The sequence below is a fragment of the Lithobates pipiens genome, unplaced genomic scaffold (assembly GCF_037356315.1).
Source record: "Lithobates pipiens isolate NorthernLeopardFrog02 unplaced genomic scaffold, aLitPip1_a1.2 Scaffold_13, whole genome shotgun sequence".
Taxonomy (NCBI): Eukaryota; Metazoa; Chordata; class Amphibia; order Anura; family Ranidae; genus Lithobates; species Lithobates pipiens.
Genome location: NW_027507718.1, coordinates 499744716 through 499765955, shown reverse-complemented (window position 1 = coordinate 499765955; position 21240 = coordinate 499744716). Strand labels below are relative to the sequence as shown.

At 43.0% G+C, this 21240-nt stretch overlaps 1 protein-coding gene across 1 annotated transcript in view; it reads left to right on the top strand.

Moving 5' to 3' along the window:
• The window catches only part of SUCLG1 (succinate-CoA ligase GDP/ADP-forming subunit alpha), an 83780-nt gene that overhangs the window by 28380 nt on the left and 34160 nt on the right, over positions 1 to 21240 (top strand). Inside the window, exon 5 of the mRNA XM_077478020.1 lies at positions 5017 to 5074. Coding sequence (XP_077334146.1) covers positions 5017 to 5074 — 58 coding nt within the window. The remainder of the gene's footprint in view (positions 1 to 5016; positions 5075 to 21240) is intronic.

Genomic DNA, 21240 nt, shown 5'->3' with positions numbered 1-21240 from the left:
TTAGATTTTCTTTTACTCCAAAAGCATTTTATTAAAAAAAAAATCTGATAAGAAAAAAATAAAAAATTTAAATCGAGCCCAATTTATCATTGATTTTATATCCACCCTGCATCTAACTGCGTATTGATATTGGGTTTTATGTCAAAATCTGCCCACCTCCCATTATAACCTATCCACAATTTTATTAATTTGTTGTTGGACTTTAAAGGATATACAATGCATCTGGAAAGTATTCACAGCGCTTTACCTTTTCCACATTTTATGTTGCAGCCTTATTCCAGAATGGTTTAAATTTAATAATTTTCCTCCAAATTTCTACAAACAATACCTCCATAATGACAACATGACTTGAGGTTTATTTGAAGTCTTTGCAAATATTTATTAAAAATAAAGAACAAAACAAAAATCCCATGTACATAAGTATCCCAGCCTTTGCTCAATACTTTGTTGAAGCCCCTTTGGCACCAATTACAGCCTCGGGTCTTTTTGAGTATGATGCTACAAGCTTGGCACACCTATTATTGGGCACTTTCTGCCATTCTTTTATTCAGGAACTCTCAAGCTCCATCAGGTTGGAAGAGGAGTGTCGGTGCACAGCCATTTCAGATCTCTCCAAAGATGCTCCATCGGGTTCAATTCTGGGCTCTGGTTGGGCCACTCAAGGACGTTCAGAGTTGTCCTCTATTCTCATTTCTTTCTTATCTTGGCTGAGTGCTTAGGGTCGTTGTCCTGTTGGAAGATGAACCTTTGTCCCAGTCTGGAATCCAGAGCACTCTGGAGCAGGTTTTCATCAAGGATGGCTCTGTACATTGCTGCATTCATCTTTCCCTCGATCCTGACTAGTCTCTGTTCCTACTGCTCTAAAACATCCCCACATAATGATGCTGCCACCACCATGCTTCACTGTAGGGATGGTATTGGTTACGTAATGAGCGGTGCCTGGTTTCCTCCAGACATGTCGCTTGCCATTCAGGCCAAAGGGTTCAATCTTTGTTTCATCAGACCAGAGAATTTTATTTCTCATGGTCTGAGAGTCCTTTAGGATAACTCCAGGTGGGCTGACATCTGTCCTGTACTGAAGAGTGGATTCCATCTGGCCACTCTACCATACAGGCCTGATTAGTGGAGTACTGCAGAGATGGTTCTTCTGGAAGGTTCTCTCTCCACAGAGAAACGCTGGAGCTCTGGCAGAGTGACCATCGGGTTCTTGGTCACCTACCTGACTAAGGCCCTTCTCCCCCAAGCACTCAGTTTGGTCGGGGGGTGGCCCACTCTAGATGTCCTGATGGTTCCAAACTTCTTCCATTTACAGATGGAGGCCACTGTGCTCATTTGGACCTTCAATGCTGCAGGAAATTTTTCTGTACCTTTCCCAGATCTGTGCCTCCATACAATCCTGTCTCGGAGATCTACAGACAATTCCTTGGACTTCATGGCTTGTTTTGTGCTCTGACATGCACTGTTAACTGTGGGACCTTATATAGACGGATGTGTGCCTTTCCAAATCATGTCCAGTCAACCTGAATTTACCACAGGTTGTTTTCAAGTTGTAGATACATCTCAAGGATGATCAGTGGAAAAAGGATGTACCTGAGCTCAATTTTGAGGCTGAGGCTGTGAATACTTATGTGCATTTGATTTTTCTCGTTGTTGTGTGTGCTTTTTTTTTTTTTTTTTTTTTTTAAATCAGTTTGCAAAGATTGCAAGCTTCTTTCACGTTGTTGTTATGGGGTATTGTTTGTAGAATTTTGAGGAAAAAAATGTATTCCATTTTGGAATAAGGCTGTAACATAACAAAATGTGGAAAAAGTGAAGCGCTGTGAATACCCTTCGGATGCACTGTATAGTGTGTGTGTGTGTGTGTGCGCGCTATATTACCAAAAGTACTGGGACACCTGCCTTTACACACACATGAACTTTAATGGCATCCCAGTCTTCATCTGTGGGGGTTTAATATTGCGCTGGCCCACCCTTTGCAGGATAAGAAGGCCTTGACTGTTCTGCACAGAGTCCTGACCCCAACCGAATAGAACACCTTTTGTATGAAATGGAGTGGAGACTGTGCACTTCTGGACGAATGGCCAAACATTCCCATAGACAAGTGGTAGGCAACCTCGGCCCTCCAGCTGTTTTGAAGTCCCATGAGACATTGCAAGACCCTGACAATCACTGGCATGACTCTTGGAGGCAGAGGACTGATGAGATTTGTAGTTTCAACACAGCTGGAGGGCAGAGGTTGCTTACCCCTGCCATAGACACTCCTAAACCTTGTGGACGGCCTTCCCAGAAGAGTTGAAGCTGTTAAAGCTGCAAAGGGTGGGCCAACACAATATTGAACCCTACAGACTAATGCCCCATACACACTATCAGTTTTTCTCCTGAGTTTTTCCATCAGCTTTACCAAAACCATGTAGTACAAGGGTCTGCCTCATTGCATACAAATGGAAACTCCTAAGGTTTGACCTCATATTATATGGTTTTGGTAAATCTGAAGGAAAAACTCAGCAGAAAAACTGATGGTGTGTATGGGGCTTTAGACTGGGATGCCATTAAAGTTCATGTGAAGGCAGGTGTCCCAATACTTTTGGTGTGTGTGTTGTGGGTGTGACACCATCTAAAAAAGCCAAGAACATATATCAAGTTTTATTATAGAAAAGGTAAAACGCACACATGAATATTTAGGGTTCATGCCACAGTATAGCTTAATGCATTTTCAAATAGTAAAATATCCATTTGGAGAATTTGTGGATAGGACTTAGAAAAGATTGTATCATTTGATTTTATAACAAAAACATGACAAGCCTCACTATAATTTCATCAATACAGATACTTATGTGTGAAAACTTGCCTCTGGTTGACTCATTTTGCCCCCCCCCCCCTCTTGGCTTGCTCACAAGGATAGGAAGTCTTATGAGCAAGCCAGGCGTGGTGAAACGCGTCAAGGAAAGTTGGTTTTCGTGTGCAGACACTGTTGTGTGCAGACACTGTTGTGTGCAGACACTGTGTGGTCTATTAATACAGCAAGAGGAGCTAATTGTAGGGTGCGGATAATGCATGTTATCATTTATTTATTTTTTCATATCCCTGATGGAATCCTGTTTTCTTATCACAAGACCAGGAGCGGTTATGTCCCATCATTGCACTTGTTTTGGCATCTGGAATACAGTTGCTCTCAAAAGTTTGCATCCCCTGGCAGAAATTGTGAACTCTTGGCATTGATATTAAAAACATAATTGATCATGGCAAAACACTTTTTTATATTTTTTATTCTAGGCTTTTATTTAACCACTTGCCATCAGCAGGCTGTCATGACGGCCTCTACTTTGCGGTGGTATATCTGAATGATGCCTGAGGCTACAGGCATCATTCAGATATCGGCATTTTCAGCCAGCGATTCCCTACACCATAAGAACAAGCTGCTATGATCGTTCTTACGGGTGGCAAAAGGGGACTGCCCCTTCTCTCCCTCCCGCCACCCTCTGGTGCTTCTACTGACTCACCGCAGCGATCGGTGAGTCGGAAACAGGATCCGCCCTGGATGTTGACCATAGAGAAAAGTCTCTGAACGCCGGCGGCCAGGCGTGATGTTATGACGTCGCGCCCGGCCTCTGCATTAAAAAAAAAAGGCGTTGCCTCAGCTGGGAAGCCAGGATCCTTTTTTATTTATTTTTTATTTTTTTTGGCTTCCCAGCCTAGAGGTGAGATGCGGGGTCTTATTGACCCCACATATCGCTGTAAAGAGGTCCAATCCGATAATGCTATATTCCTATTACAAGGGATGTTTACATTCCTTGTAATAGGAATAAAAGTGATTAAAATTTTTATTTTTAAGTGTCAAAATTTTTTAAGTAAAACACACACACACACACACACACACACACACACTAGAAGTGAATGCATACTTAAGTCCCACCCGCATGTTCACACCACACATGTGAGGTGTCGCCGCAAACATTAGAGCAAGAGGAATAATTCTAACCCTAGACCTCCTCTGTAACTCAAAACATGTAACCAGTAATTTTAAAGCGTTGCCTATGGGAATTTTTAAGTACCGAAGTTTGGCGCCATTCCACGAGCGTGTGCAATTTTGAAGCGTGACATGTTGGGTATCTATTTACTCCGCGTAACTTCATCTTTCACATTATGCAAACAAATTGGGCTAACTTTACGGTTTTGTGGGGGGGGGGTCTGAAAAAAAAGTGTTTGAAAAATTGCTGCGCAAATACCGTGCGGGATAAAAAAATTAGCAATGACCGCCGTTCTATTCTCTAGGGCATGGGTGCTCAACCTGCGGCCCTCTAGCTGTTGCGGAACTACAAGTCCCATCATGCCCCAGACTTTGGGTGTCATGCTTGTAACTGAGGGCATTGCATTGCCTCATGGGACTTTTAGTTCCACAACAGCTGGAGGGCCACAGGTTGAGCACCCATGCTCTAGGGTGTCTGCTAAAAATAAAATAAAAATATATATAATGTTTGGGGGGGTTCTATGTAATATTATATAGAAATTATGCTTTCTACATGTAGGAGCGAAGTGTCAGGATTGGCCTGGATGCGAAGTGGTGGATTGTAACCAGGGTTTTTTGTGGCATTGGCAGAGTAAAGGCTTCTTTTTGGCAACTTGACCATGCAGGTCATTTTTTTCAAGTTTAATCGTTTTTTGTGCCCCTTAAAAACAATGGCTTAAAAAATTACTTTTATTTTTTTTGGCAAGATCAGCCATATTTTCAATATGAATGTTAACATTTTCTGCTGAGGAATGCAAACTTTTGAGCACAACTAATTTGTTGAAGTTGTGTTCTAGGATGCATGCCCAGGACAGACTCCCAATGGTTAATACCAGACAAGACATTTTGATTTGTAATGAAAATGAAGTCTGCCCTGTACGCCTCTTTATCTAAGGCATATCATTCTAATATAACATTATTTTGGAATTACAGGACAATTTTAACGTTGTCTACAGATAAATAGATGTTATGGCATTTTTCCTTAATTACATCTTCAATTATCTCTCTAGCCTGGTGAATGTAAGATTGGCATCATGCCTGGACACATCCACAAGAAAGGAAGAATCGGTAAGATCACTCTAGATGCATTTGAATAGATCACAATTGATGTATTTGATAAATGGCTGGTGATAAACAAAGGCACTGCTGGGGATTTTACAGGGTTCTTAACCATTTCAGCTCTTGCCCCTGTATATCTCTTATGGACCAAGAGCAATTTTTACATTTCTATTATAGGTATGTTTATTCAGTGATAACTATGGGGCCGTGTCTTTCTATTAATGCACACAGAGTAGGGAGACACAATTCTAGTCACTGCAAGCAAGACTGACTCCATTAGTATATAATGGAATGAAAAAGTAAACTTCACGTCTTTTTTAATCATTAAAGCGGGGCTCCAGTCGTCTTTATAATCATTTTAAGGCTCCATCCACACTGGACATTAAAATAACATTATAAAAATGCCAGTAGCTTTGCAGTGAGTCAATATTTAACGTTTTTGCAATAGCGTTTTTTAGCGCGCGTGTGTGTGTGTGTGTGTGTGTGTGTTTGTTTGTTTGTTTGTTTGTTTTTCAGTGGATCAAAAACTTAAACTGCTGGTGAGCCACGTTTATGTGCATTTGCCGTTTTTTGTGGTCAGAAAAATGACTCCTGAATCCGATTTTCATGGCATTCCGAAAACAGCCCATAAACTCCTCTGCTGATAAAGTTCAAAAACTTCCATGTGTGCATGGACACGTAGGATAACGGAATGGAGTTTATGGGCTGTTAAAAAAAAAAAAAAAAAAAAAAAAACAAGAAAAAACCCCCCCCAAACTCCAAAAATAATTGGACAATCAAATCGAAAGCTGTTTCTTGGCCAGGTGTGGGCTTCTCCTTCATTATTTCTTCATCAATTAGGCAGGTAAAAAGACTGGAGTATATTCTAAAGCCCTCATACACATTGTCTGATTGTTGGACGACCGCTTTTTGTCAAAAGGGTGTGTGCCAGGGTTTTGTCTAGCATACTACCTATCCATAAATTGTTGTTTGACAAATACGAACGTAGTGACGTACTATGGGAGTATAAAGAGAGTTAATTTCTCAAGCGCCACCCTTTGGGCCTCTTCTGCTAATTTCATGTTAGTAGACGTTTGGTGAGCGTTGATTCACGATTTATTTTCAGATCTTGCTAAACAAATGCCTTTTAAAATACATTTGGCATAACTACATGCAAAGCAGCTTCATTATTATCCCATTAACCAGTTGCTGCCCACCCGCGGTCAAATGTTAATTCTAGGTTACGAACAGTAGTTTACAAGACCGTACTCTTCCCAGTCATTCCTTGATTCTGAGCATGCGTGTTTGTACTTTCGACTTTTGTGTGATGGATTTCTGTACTGACCACCCGAAAATCAGATGTTGAGTTGACATCTGACAAAAATTTTATAGCCTGCACATTCAGCTTTTGTCTGATGTAAAAGTCAAATCGTCTGTCGCATGCACCGTTCTAATGCTCCGAAAATCTGCAGACAGCTTGTCTTCAGACTTTTCCCTTCTGATTTTCGTACCGTGTGTACGAGGCCTTAGTGTGGTATTTGGCATCTATTGCTGTGAACTTACATCATGCGTTCAAAGGAGCTGTCCATGCAAGTGAAACAGGCCATTGTAAGGCTTCAAAAACGAAACCAATTAATCAGAGAGATGGCAACAACGTTGGGAGTGGCCAAATAAACAGTTTGGTGCATTCTGAGGAAACAACAACGCATTGGGGAGCTCAGCAACATAAAAAGGCCTGGATGTCCACAGAAGACAACAGTAAGACAACAGTAGTGGATGATCGCAGGATCCTCTCTATGGGAAAGAAAAACCCATTCACAACATCCAGACAAGTGAAGGACACTCTCCAGGAGGTGGGCGTATCATTGTCAAAGTCTACTACCAAGAGAAGACTTCACAAGAGCAAATACAGAGGGTTCACCACAAGGTGCAAACCATTGATTAACCTGAAGAATAGAAAAGCTGCATTAGACTTTGCCAAAAAAAATCTGAAAAAGCCAGATCAGTTCTGGAAAAGCATTCTTTGGATGGATGAAACGAAGATTAATCTGTAGCAGAATGACGGGAATAAAAATGTGTGGAGAAGGCTTGGAAACAGCTCATGAGCCAAAGCACACAACGTCCTCTCTAAAACATGGCGGAGGCAGTGTGATGGCATGGGCATGTATGTCTTCCAGTGGCACTGGGTCATTGGTGTTTATTGATGTGACAGAAGCTTCTGGATGAATTCTGCAGTGTTTAGAGATATACTGTCAGCCCAGATTCAGCCAAATGCAGCAAAGTTGATTGGATGGTGCTTCACAGTACAGATGGACAATGATCCAAAATGCAGTGCCAAAGCAACCCAGGAGCTTTTGAAGGAAAAGTGGAATATTCTGCAATGGCCAAGACAATCGCCTGATCTCAACCCAATTGAGCATGCATTTCACTTACTGAAGGCAAAACGAAAGGCAGACCCACAAACGAACTGAAGACAGCTGCAGTTAGAGCCTGGCAAAGCATCAGAAAGAAGGAAATCCAGTCTTTGTAATGTCCATGTGTTTCAGATTTCAGGCAGTGATTTGCCAGTAAAGGATTTACATTTTATTTATGATTACATTCATTTGTCCAATTACATTTGAGCCCCTAAAAATGGGGGAGATAATGGTTGCAGTTCCTAAAATTCGTACTTGATATTTATGTTCAACCACTTAAATTTAAAGCTGAAAGCCTGCACTTCAAATTTGGATTGTTTTGTTTTCATTTTGTTCTGGTGGCATACAGAACCAAAAGTGTGAAAATTGTGCCTGTGTCCAAATATATATGGACCTAACTGTATATATTGTATTCCACCTCCAGTAGTCCATGAAAAGATGCCCCGTACACATGACCGGACTTTCCGGCAGAAAAGGTCCTGACTTCCGAACGAACGGACTTACCCACACACGAACGGACTAAAGTCTGTTCGAAAGTCCGTTCGTTTTGAATGTGATGACGTACGATGGGACTAGAAAAGGAAGTTCAATAGCCAGTAGCTGCCCTTGCATCGTATTTGGTCCATCGGACCAGCATACAGACGAACGGTTTTCCCAATAGGAGTTGAATCCGTTGCACAGATTTTAAGCCTGTTCTGTTTCTAGATCGTTGGAATTTTTTAAAGAAAAACGATCGGACTATCCCACACACGATCAAACTATGCGACGGAATGATTCTGTCTGACCTATTCTGCCGGAAAGTCCGGTCGTGTATATGCAGCATAGCAGATCACCATCACAAAATTGTGCCTCTTCCAAGCAGGCTGCTTGCTTCAGATTTTGACCTACTGAAAAATTGGTCAATCTGCGCCTTGCCCTTTTAAAAGGGCTCTGTCTCCATGCATGGTTCCTTTGAGCCACTTCCTTTAAGTGGCTCAAAGGAACAGACAGAATCGCACAATATATCAGCTCACTGAGTATAGTTTATGAAAGGAAATTGTTAAAATATCACTCAAAAATGAGTGCACTTCATCCAGTGCACATAATTGCCTCTAACCTCTTCCCGCTGGCCGCCTCCAGCCCTTTAAGAGTTCTAAAGTCCAAGAGGCGGTCATTCGGATCACGTGGCCGCTGTGATTGGCTGTGACATGATCGAAAATCTCCTGATCCCTAGTATGCACCGGGAGCTTTCCAGTAACCACCGGCTACCATCCTGGGAGCATTCTGTCAGCACGATAAGTGGCTTACACAGGGCCACGTGTATGTGGCCGCACAGAGTAAAGGCCCATATGCGAAGAGGTCACATGTGTGAAGTGTTTAAACAAGCGTTTCCCCCTTAAGGTTAGACTTTTGGCTTCAGATACCTATCTAAGATGACCACACTGAAACCGCAATCCTGAGGCAGCGGTCTTGGCAGCAGATTAAGCCACTCATAAACGGAATTCAATTTTTGCTGATTTTTTAAATTAATCTATGGGCAGGCTGGTTGTACTGAAGTCAGTTTATTGATTGACTTCAGTACAACCAGCCTGTCTTTTTTTTTTTTTTTTTTTTTTTGGATTACTGCAGCCCGCTCTAGCCTTCTGTGGTCAGAATGCAATAGCGCAGTGAGTTTCCCATGGTTGAAGGAAATAAGATTGCACAATGGACGGTCTGCCTGAAAGCAGAACATAGGTAAGGAAAAGATAAAGAAGCTGCATACAGGGTGTAACATAACTTTAAGTACTTCCTCTTATTTCTGTACCCCCCCCCCCCCAGGCTTACCAAGCGTTTAACCCTTGCAGTGTTTGCCGTCCAAGCGGAAAAAGCGCCACTTCAAGAGCATTATTTGTTTTTAGTCCTAGAATTCAGCTTTGAAGAAATTTAAGTAGAACTCTGGGTATTATTTTTATTTTATTCTGCAGTTAGGCTGTGCATGGGTTAACTGCTTGTTATGGTCTCTGGGTTCAGGGAGCCGAGATATACTTGCCAAATCCGTCAATCCTCCCAGCACAGACCAGTGTTCTGCCAACTCATCAAAATTTCCAACGGCGTCCCTCCCGGTGACGCTCCAGCAGCAGTAATTGCAGATTTAGACAACTTGGCTCTTTTTCACAGAACACCGATAGCCTATACACTACGGTACATGACAAGTTGGCTGCCTTGACAGAACATCGGCTAAGGAGTAAAAAAAAGTTGCGCCACCTTGGAGGCGGCCGTGTTGGTTACTAGCGGGCAGACTAACAATGTATATTATTTAGTGTACAGTAGTGTATATGCTGCCTGTTTTCTGTAAAAACAGCGAAGACGTCAAAATCTGCAGATACTGCTGCTGGAGAGTGACCGGAAGTGATGTAATTGGAGATTTTGAGTTTGCTATACCCCCCCCCCCCTGCATTTTCCAGCGGACTTGTGTGGTGGACTGTTCCTGATGTCCATAGACTGGCTGTGGACATAAAGACGTAAGGATCAGTCCACCACTGGACGTGATAAGGATCAGTCCACCACTGGACGTGAGGAAGTGACAGTTTCCCAGAGGATCGGGTGAGTATAGGCGCTGTTCACCCCTGGACAAAATGAGCAGTTAACCCGTGCAATGCCCGGAGTTGGGCTTTAAACCTAAGAATGGAGATGTAAAGTAAGAAGATTTCAGCAGTCTTCAATGATGCCCAGCCACCGCCCATGAATGGCCCAGTGAAATTATGACCTAGAAGATGGTATTTATTTTTTTCAACCAACAGGTTTAATTCTCAATTTCTCATACAGTAACATAAGAACTTAAACAAAACAATCTACTAAACTACTGCCCCAATGTGGGGAGAAGGTTCGGCTCAGGATTAACTATGCTCAAACCTGGGATACCAGAATACAAATTAAGGTGATTACATCGGGACCGGGTGCGTGGTCAGAGACTATACTTTAACTAGAATAGGCTTGATCACCGCTTGTTCTAATGGAGTCATCAAGCCAACATGTCCAAATCTTACTACGTTTATTGGGGCAACCCCTGTTCGTTTAGGTGGCCTTATACAAGGGTAGACTGGCATTTATCAGACCCTTCCAGAATTGGACAGGAGGAGGAGATGGATGCTTCCAATTCATTGTGGTGGCTTTACGAGCATAAAACAGTAAGACCCCTTTCACACTGCAAAAGTTTTTCAGCCGCTACAGTGCTAAAAATGGCGCCTGAAACCGGCTCCATTCACTCCAGTGTGAAAGCCTGAGGGCTTTCACACTGGAGCGGTGTGCTGGCAGGGTGTCACAAAAAGTCCTGCCTGCAGCTTCTTTGGATCAGTGAACTCACTGCTGCTCCCCATTGAAATCAATGGGGCAGCGCTGCGATACTGCCGGCAAAATGCCGCTCCGGCGGCATTTTGTGGGGGGTTAAAGCTGCACCGCTAAAATGATGGTAAAGCGGCACTAAAAATAGCGCAATCCGAATGATCCCTGCTGTCTCTGGGACCACGGGGGGGGGGGGAAGAGTGGTGTAGACCCCCCCCCCCCCCCCCACGGGAGTCTATGCCCGGAAATGGATGCAAATACCTGTATATTATACAGTTATCTGCACCCCATTCCCCCTGAAATGTGCTAAATGTGACACCGGAGGGGGGGGGGGGTTTCCAAAAAGCAGAAGTTCCATTTTTGGGTGGAACTCCGCTTTAAGGGAACCTCTTGGAGACCCCCAGGTCACTAGAACTAGTGTCCCCAATAAAATATTTTTCCCTCTATTACTTTTCTAGCCACAGCCCAAAATATGGGATTCTCTTGACTTTCAATGGCAAGGGTGGCTCTGTCTAATGGGGAAAAAGATGGCAATAAAAACTGAGAGGGGTTCTAATCCATCTCCCCTCAATTCGAAACATATTGCCTTTAGTTATACTTTAAACGCAAAGGTGGCGAGGTAGATTGTGCTTGAAGCAAATCACATCAACGTACTTGTGGAAAATAAATAAATTAAACGTATTCTTTCCCTGCTGGATGAAATATTCTGGAGAGAGAGGCGCGGTGTATTTATTGTCTGTAGTGTAGCTGTGAATGCACCCGGGTCTTTCATCAGCCAGAAAGGTTCTTTTATGAGATTATATTATCTCTTTGCAGGAACCATCGCTCCTTCTCCTCCCAATTTTTATTTTTTTTCCCTTGTGCAGTACAAAAGAGCAATGGTTGTCATTTAGGAAGTGCGGTATTTACTGTACAGCCACGCGCTATTTACCCCTCCAAACAGTCCGGGTCATCTTATAAAATAGTATTACAGCCGTGATACATTTTTCGGGTGAGCGCTCGGTTTCACAAAGCCAAGCCATCATTTGCCCTAAAGGGACAGCAAGAACATAGCAGGTTCCTGACATATGTTCTCTTTTGGGTGGCTGGAGATGGAACAGATGCATTCTGGGAATAGTTCATCTCTTCTAGCCAAATTGAACATTTTTCCAGTTGTAGCAGAAGAATTTTAGTCGTTTAGTAGCTAGGTTTAAAGAAGAACTCTAAGCACTGTTGAACTCACAAAATGATGACAATGCAATTTTAACATAGGAGCCCTTCTTGTGCTAAATACATAATGGCTTTAGGAGGTCCCAGTGGATTGAACATGTCTACTTAAAGTGGATGTGAAGTGAACAGCCTCAGATGATGCACAGGGATGAAACCGATCTCCCTATATAAGTTTTACATGTATATTTGCTATCTTCAGCTTTATATATTCTTTAGAAAGTTCAAATTGTTAGAGAAAATCTAACTGTTCAGCACTGCAGTGAAGCCTGGGCATATGACAAGACGGCTGATTGGAGGAAAGGTGCACACACCCCCTCTCCTCATAGGTGGAATCTTTCAGAACTGTTCCTTCGAATAGTTCAGCACTTTGCTAATCTATTTATAGCGTTCTCCCCAGCACAAAACTCTGGCTGCTTTTATCTCAGTTGACGGAGACCTTGTCAGGAGTTATCAGGCTGATAACAGAAGAACGGAGCAGGAGACAGCTACGGGACACAGTGCTTTGACGAGGGATAAGAAAACACTGCAAATATATGTGCCCAGCTCAAATTTCATGAATCGGGTTTACATCTACATTTAAATAGGAGCACTAGGGGCGTGACCGGATGAGGATGTGAGTGAACATGCACGACACCTCCCCCTCTCCTACCTAGCCGTCCTGTGATGCTGATGAGAGCGTGGAGGCCGGCCGATGACCTGTGAGGATTGCCGGCTGGCCGCCATGTGATTCTGGGGCTCTCGGCTTGATAGTGCTTGGCTGAGTGGTGATGGAGTGAGAGGCTTCCGCTGTGCCGCCCCCCCCCCCGGATGGAGGAACATTTGGCTGCGTTTCGGTGGTGTGAGAAGCCGCCCCCCCTCGATGGAGGAACAACTCCAGCAGCAGTGCATGCTGACAAGGGACAATTGCTGAACGCCAAGATCCAGAAGTTTTAATCCCCCCCTGAAGCACTGTATGGCAAGGGACGACCACTCTGGGTTTTGAACCAGCTTGACAAACTGTGGATGGGTGAAAGATACTTAAAGGGGAGGGCCAGCTGAAAAAAACATTTTTAAAAGTCAGCAGCTACAAACGCTGTAGCTGCTGACTTTTAATAAGGACACTTGCCTGTCCAGGGCGCCCGCGATGTCGGCCGCCCGAGGCCGACCCGTCCATCGGCTCTCGGGTCCTGGCGCCGCCATTCTATCTAAGGGAAACAGGCAGTGGAGCCTTGCGGCTTTGCTGCCCATTTATTTCTGCACATGCGTGAGTCACGCAGCGCTTTGTGAATGGGGCGTGCTGTGTTCTGGGACACACACATTTCCCAGAACACACAGCGCCCCATTACCCAGAAGACAACGCGAGGAGGAGAGAAGACGGAAGAACACCAGAGAGTAGGAGGAGGCAGATTAGGACGATCTGCCTAGCAACAGCCATTTTATTTTATTTTTTATTTTTTCAGATTTTTTTTAGAAATATTTTAATGTAGTTTTGTTTTTCAGGGTGGCCCTCCACTTTAATGTATCAACAATTAAAATAGAAACCGCTTCGCTGCCAGTGTGAGAGACTGGCAAATAGTTAAGGGCCAGGACTTTACAGTGACACTTTATATTTTTTAAATGTGAGTGGATCTTTTTTCTTTTTTTTTCCCCTCTGAACCCAAGATTTAAACAGAGGAGATTTAGCTTTTCCAGCAGTGACATCTAGTGGACACTTATAGTGGTGGGGCAAAAAAAAAAAAACAGGTATTTCTCTGGGTGCCAGCTCCATTCTTTCTCTTTTTTTTTTTTTTTTTTTTTTCCATCTTAAGGAGAAGCATTGGTCTATAAGTACCCCGCCATAACTAGAAAGGGGGGGGGAGACTAAACATAGCAGGACAGTGCTAGCTCTGCTACACAGTCACAGCAAATTACAAAGGGTAGTCGGGCAGTTGCTACACTGGAGAGTTTTGCACATACCCCGGGCCAGACCTCCCAAAAGGAGGCCAGCAGAATCTGCAAGCACATTCTAAACTGCAGTCTGGGGCTTCTGCTGTGAGAAAAAGCCAAGGGCATAGCCAAATAGCAGCAGCAATGGAAGTGAATAATCCAGGAGGGAAATCCGCAGGGGGAGAAGTTTAAAGAGGGATTTCCTGGAAAAAAAATTATTAAAAGCCAGCAGCTACAAATACTGCAGCTGCTGACTTTTTTTAATAAATTGACACTCACCTGTCCCAGGGTCCAGCGATGTCGGCGGCCGCTGCCGTTCTAGGTGAGGGGATCGGGAAGTGAAGTGCTGCGGCTTCACTTCCCGGTTCCCTACTGCGCATGCATGAGTCACGCAGCACACTAGGAATGGTCCGCGCTCTCTGGGACCCGTGTGTGTCCCATCAGACAGCGCGGTGGGACAGGAAGAGGCATAGACTCCCGTGGGAGTCTATGCCCGGAAGTGGGTGCAAATACCATCTTGGACAGGTATCTGCACTCCCCTCCCCCCTGAAAGTTGCCAACTGTGACACCGGAGGGGGGGGGAGGGTTCCAATGAGCGGAAGTTCCACTTTAGGTTGGAAACCCGCTTTAAGGATACTCCAAAATCACCATCTGGGGGTGGGTGGACTAATAGAAGCAGAACTGTCACTAAAGGAAGTTTCGCAAGCAATTAACCCCTGTAAGACTCTCTTTGAATGAATCGTCTGACCAGCTTAAGACCCTTTTCACACTGAGGCGTTTTTCAGGCGCTACAGTGCTAGAAATAGAGCCTGAAAAAAAGGCTGAGCTGCAAACCCAGTGTGAAAGCCCGAGTGCTTTCACACTGGGGCGCTGCACTGGCAGGGCATCACAAAAGTCCTGCCAGCAGCTTCTTTGCAGCGGTGTAGGAGTGGTGAATACACCGCTCCTCCAATGCTCCTGCGCATTGAAAACAATGGGGCAGTGCCGTGATACCGTCGTCAAAGTGCAGCTGCGTTTTGCAGAAGGATTTAACCCCTTTTCGGCTTTTGTGGGTAACCACCTTAGGGGAGACTTTGTTTAATACTCCTGAGGGCGTCGCGGGGTGGTTGGCAACCCATAAGGGGAGACTATAGAAGAACTGGAATGCTTTACCCTGAGGATAGGAATTGGAAGTCTCACCGGCAGCATGATTGATTTCAAGACATGGCACATCACCAATTTTGAATATTGGGAAGTTGGGGGTTTCGTATTTAGTATAGAGGGAACAATGTGCAATACTACACCTTTTCAAGGAGTATGTTTGTTTTTTTTTTTTTTTCTTTGTGTTTTATATTGGTTTACATGGTTCTTTTGGGGGGGGGGGGGGGGGGAGAATTGAATATGAAAATAATTTCTAACACGGTGAACATATGTTTGAAAGCCCCAATATAAACGTAGAGAGGAGGTGAGAGACACGAGCGAGTATTGGATGGTATGTTTGGTATGACTGGTATAAAAGGCTCTTGAAGGGGTGCATGAAGAATAAACTTCTTCCTTTATTGCCTAAAAGAAAAAAAAAAAATTTGGTTACAAAAATGTCACAGAAAAAGTATACTAAAAAGAATAGGTATTGGACATCAAAGAAATTGCACGACGTGTATAGAAATTTGAATATCAATGGTTACTGGTACACAGATGAAGTTCATTTTATGCTCCTGGAACATCCCGGGTTTGGGAGGCCCAGTGAAAAAAGCCACAGTTCTCTCAATGGCAAAAATGTACGGGGTTGGGCTGCTCTGCCTGCAGGAGACGCACTTCACTTATATCTCCATATCCCAATTGGGATGGCGAGATTTTCAAACACAGTATCACTCTGTTCACACCTCCTTATTCTAGGGGGGTGAGACTTTTTTGATTTAGATCTGGGATGTTCACCTGCATGCTGATTAACCACTTACCGACCACTGCACACCGATATACGTCAGCACAATGGCAGCGGGGGGCAAATGGGCATACCTGTACATCCCCCTTAAAAGCTGGGGATGGCAGGTGCGCGTACATACAGCGCGACCGTGCCCATGGGACTGACTAACGCTATGTTCGCCGGTATCCCGGAGCCTCAGAACGGGGTAGTGCCTATGTAAACAAGGCTTTTGCCCTTTCTGCTTATGTCATGACCGAGATCACCGCTCATCGGGAGCGGTGATCGCTGTCATTTTACTTGAAGACCCCCCCCCCCCCCACACCCCACACACACAGTTGGAATTACTCCCTAGGACACACTTAACCCCTTCATCGGCCCCTAGTGGTTAACCCCTTCACTGCCTGTGTCATTTACACAGCAAGTATTGCATTTTTATAGCACTGATCGCTGTATAAATAACAATGGTCCCAAAATGGTGTCAAAAGTCTCCAATGTGTCCACTATAATGTTGCAGTCCCGATAAAAATGCCTTAAATCTATCCCCCATTTTGTAGACACTATAACTTTTGCACAAACCAATGAATATACGCTTATTGCGATTTTTACCAAAAATATGTAGAAGAATACATATTGGCCTACATTATATAATATATTTTTGGGGGATATTTTATTATAGCAAAAGTAAAATTGTTGCTCCTTCTTTTTGGTTTATAGTGCAAAAAATAAAAACCGCAGAGGTGATCAAATACAACCAAAAGAAATCTCCGTGGGGAAAAAAAAGATGTCAATTTTGCGTCGGTACAACGTCGCATGACCGCAATTGTCAGTTCCAGGTTGAAGTGGTTAAAGTGCTGCCTATGCATATTTTTAAGAACCAAAGTTTGCCGCCATTCCACGAGTGTGCGCAATTTTTTTTAAAGTATGACACGTTGGGTATCTATTAAGTCGGTATAACTTCATCTTTTTATACTTTACAAAAAAATTGGGTTAAATATTGTGTTTTAGTGCACTAAATTCAAGTATAAGGGATAATTTTTCCCCAAAAATTTTTTTTTCAAAATTTCTTCACAAATATTGTGTGACTTAACAAATTGCAACGATCGTCCTATTATTCTCTGGGGCAGTGATGGCGAACTTTGACACCCCAGATGTTTTGGAACTACATTTCCCATGATGCTCATGCACTCTGCAGTGTAGTTGAGCATCATGGAAAATGTAGTTCCAAAACATCTGGGGTGCAAAGGTTCGCCATCACTGCTCTAGGGTCTTTGCAAAAAAATAAAAATATATCTCTATCGCACCAAGGCTGGTGTGATCAAATGCTTCTCATTTTAAAAATGGCGTTTACTTCCAGCTAAACAAAGTGATTTAAGGACATCACTTCTGGGTTAATATATCATAGAGCCAAACAAAGCCAATCCGGTTGGTTCTATGATCAGTCGGTTCGAGAAAATTGTACCAGGATGATGCCTTCAGCTAGTCGGCAATTTAATACCTACCTACATACCGCAAATGTTCATCTATGGACAGTTGAGGTTTCTGTGCTGAGAGTGCGCTCGCTGTGCGCTCCTTGATCATGTGACTACTGTGACAGCCATTGATGTGATTGGGCAATTTTGAAGTGGAGAGGGATTAGAACACCTTTCAGGTGTTACGTGTCCGTTAGGGAGATTCACTCCCTCTGTTTCTGGTGACCATCATCACCAAGAGTGAAAGTGTGAGAAAATCTAAAATGGGGACACTAGCTCAGATAACCCTAGTGACAAGAAATGTCTCACTTCCTGTTTTGGCTCTGGGACAGGAAGGGGATTATTCCTAATGCTACACAGATGGCAAAAAAAAATAAAAATAAATGTCGGGGCTTATAACTCCCCTTTAATTTAACCAAAATGTAAAATATATGTCTGCGTGTGTGTGTGTGTATATAATTAGCAGAGACCCTAGAGCAGTGATGGCGAACCTTGGCACCCCTGATGTTTTGGAACTACATTTCCCATGATGCTCAAGGACTCTGCAGTGTGGTTAAGCATCATGGGAAATGTAGTTCCAAAACATCTGGAGTGCCAAGGTTCGCCATCACTGCCCTAGAGCATAAAATGGAGATTGTTGCAATACTTTGTCACACCGTATTTGCGCAGAGGTCTTCTAAACGCAATTTTTTTTTTCATAAAAAATATGAAGAAAACCATAAAGTTAGCCCAATTTTTTTTTCATATAATGTGAAAAATGGTGCACCAAATAAACATTTCTTGTAATAGAAATAAGCAGGACAGGTCCTCTTTTTATTGAGAGATCTGGTGTCAAAAAGACCTCAGATCTCCTCCAAGGTCATAGTCAAGTGTGTGGGGGGGGTGGGGGGCCCATCTTGCCCTCACTTGACTTCCTGCCCATCACACCACTGGATTGGATCATTTCCACCACAGCTTATCTCTCTGGTAATTGGCAGAAACGACCCGCAAGCGGCGGGAGGGAGGGGGGCACCTCTCATGCTGCCTATAAAAGTGATCCTGTGGCAAATCCGCCACTGGGACCACTTTTATGTGAAAGGGGATCACCCAATGTGTAAAAAAAAAACCCCCAAAAAAACCTGGGGTTATGGCAACTATTTAACGATAAATTTGCCATTTTGTATATACATGGTGCGTCCGGAAGTGGTTAACTTATTATTTATTTATTTTTTTCATTTTTTTTTTGTTTAAACCTGCAGCGCTGGTGAGCCTTTTTTTTTTTTTTTTTTTTTTTGCAATGATCTTTATCTTGTGTACTTTTTTTTCATTGAAAATAATTCCAGATATCAATATAATAATGGAAGTGACTGAGAAGAGCCCTTGACAAAAGCATTTTAGTTCAGGGACATGATAATGAGGTTTTGTTCTAGTGCCGCTTTGTCTTTTTCTCACGGCTTTTATACCTGCATGAAAAGTAAAGTGCGAGTGTGGCCGAGGGGATTATTAGTATTCAACACATCCCTGTGCTCAGAATAGTACCCATAAACTGAAAATTGAAAAATCAAATAGGAATTCAATTACATTTTGTAGATATATTTTTTTGTGCACTCATAAAGCCCAAGTTTAATGGCAGTCTATACCTTTCCTTAAATTTGGAACCGAGTAAATGAAAAGGTTTTGTAAAATGTCCTAGCAGAATATGTTTAGCTCAGAGTAATGGGATACAAAATCATAAAAGGGGGAAAAAACTTTATTTTTTGGCGAATCTTGTATTTTTATTTACTTTTTCTTTTCAACCAAACAATGCTACTTTTTGCTTCGTAACCACGTATACCAGCTTCTATACTCCATTACCAAGCCACTTTACTTTTTTTTTCCTTTATTTTTCTTTTTTTTTCTTTAAAAAGACCATACATTAGAATTTTGGTCACATTTACCTTCATTTGTTTACCCTTAAAAATGAGCCCACAATCACTTTAACCAAACCCCCCCATTAAAAAAAGTCATCTATCAATCAAAAACAAAAAACATAGTCTGGTATTTGCTAAAGGGGTAGCGGTTACATGGCAGTGATAGCATGGCAGAACCATAGGGGTTTTACCACCCACCCCCACCTCAATTATGAATGCGCCCTTAAGGCACCACCACCTTTTTGATTGGCAAATCCTTTTTTTCCTTCCTTTGTTTAAAAACATACAGGTAGGATATAATGCAATGTCCCCTGAGAGGTACCTTTTTTAGCATAAGCAATAGGTGATGGTCTTTGTGTAGGAGCTGTGATAGGACAGTCTTTAGTCCTAACTTTTCAGCTGGCTAGCAGTGGTGCTCAGTTGTAGTGTTGGTGCACATGAGAATAGTCCCAATCAAGCCTGCTGGCAGCAATAGGATTATTAGATGGCTGTATGGTCAGTTCCTAAAAGGCCATGTCTCTGTAGCAGCAGATAGTAAGGCCTCATGTACACTGCTGCTGGTAAATGGCCGTTTAGGAACAGTTGGGCATTTTTTTTTTCAACTACTCCTGAACTCTCTTCAGTTATCTTATCAGTACATGCACACGGGGTCGTTTCTAGGCAGTTGCGTATAGAGGCTTTTTTTGGAACCCAAAAAAATGCATTCAGAAGCTGTGTCTTAGAGGTGCATTTTTCAAACGCGGCTACCAGTGTTTAGGCACGTTTTCGTCTAGTAGCGTTTTTTTTAAAGGGAAACATTTTATTTCTTTTGAGCCTTGAAAATGCTAAAAACGCACCAAAAACTCTATCACTGTATTCAAGCTTGATGTACCATGTGATATTCCCCTCATCAGCCAATTCTGCTGTACAATACACAACTTTCATTACTTGACGCTGAAGTTGAATAGGAATTTCACTCACCCTTCAGGCATTCAGAATTTTACCTGATGACCCCCCACATTGAGCTTGAGACCCTAATGTCTGGCTGTTTGCATTTCTAGATGGGGGGGTCTAACCTTTTCCAAGAGAACGTCAAAGGTGGCAATTGACATGCGTGTAAAATTAAAAAATTTCTCTGGGTAATTACGCAGCTGAACAGACATATTAGAAAAGTATCCCGTGGACATGCGTTGAGCCATCAATGGATGTGTCCAGTAGCGATGAACTCTGGTCCTCTCACGCAATTTTCTACATCTTTGGAGCCTCAGCAGAAGCAACATCAGGGACATTTCCTCACACATTTCCTCACACATTTCCTCACACATTTCCTCACACATTTCCTCACATTCTCATCATGGGATCCATATTAACAAACCAACCAAAAAATAACAGCCAGCTACAAGCATACTGCTTTTTCAGCTGCTACTCACACTGTTCTCTCACAGAATGGCTGAAATAGTTAATAAATACTTGTTTTTAGTGCTTTATAATCATTTTGGAGGGTCTCCTGAGGTTATCTTTAGTAAAAGCTCCTGAACGCAAACGTGGCTAAACTGGCTTGTAAATGCTGCTAAACACACATTTTTTTTTTAAAGTATGGATTACTAACTGTGATGTTCCAGCGTTTTAGGAGAGGTTGAGAAACGTCCCATGTACATGAAGCCTAAATCCCCACAGCAGCAGCTCATCAGTCCCAGCAATATTTTAGCTCCCCATCCGGTCACACACAGCGATTAGTACGCTCTGCACTCGGGTGACTCTGGCTGTCTGAACCCCGGACTCCATGCTCCAGATTCTGCTCAGGCTGCCATTATGCAGCAATGGTGGTCCACGCTGGACAGCAATGTGAACTCTCCAGTCTCCCTCATGGCAAGTCGTTTCCTCTACAGCCTGGAAAAATGTTGCTTTTTCCCCTCCTCCTGGCAATCTGTCTGGGCAATGCAGTTTAAAAGCTCTTAATTACAGGAGTCTACAGTTCCCAGAGTGACTCTATATTTTTTTTTTTTTTTTTTTTAGTAATTGTAAGCCACTATAAGAACAAACTATATCATATGGAGCAGGTGATAAGGTGATGTAAGGCCCACAAGTGACGTCTACATGATGCCAGCACCCCCTGAATTTTAAGGAG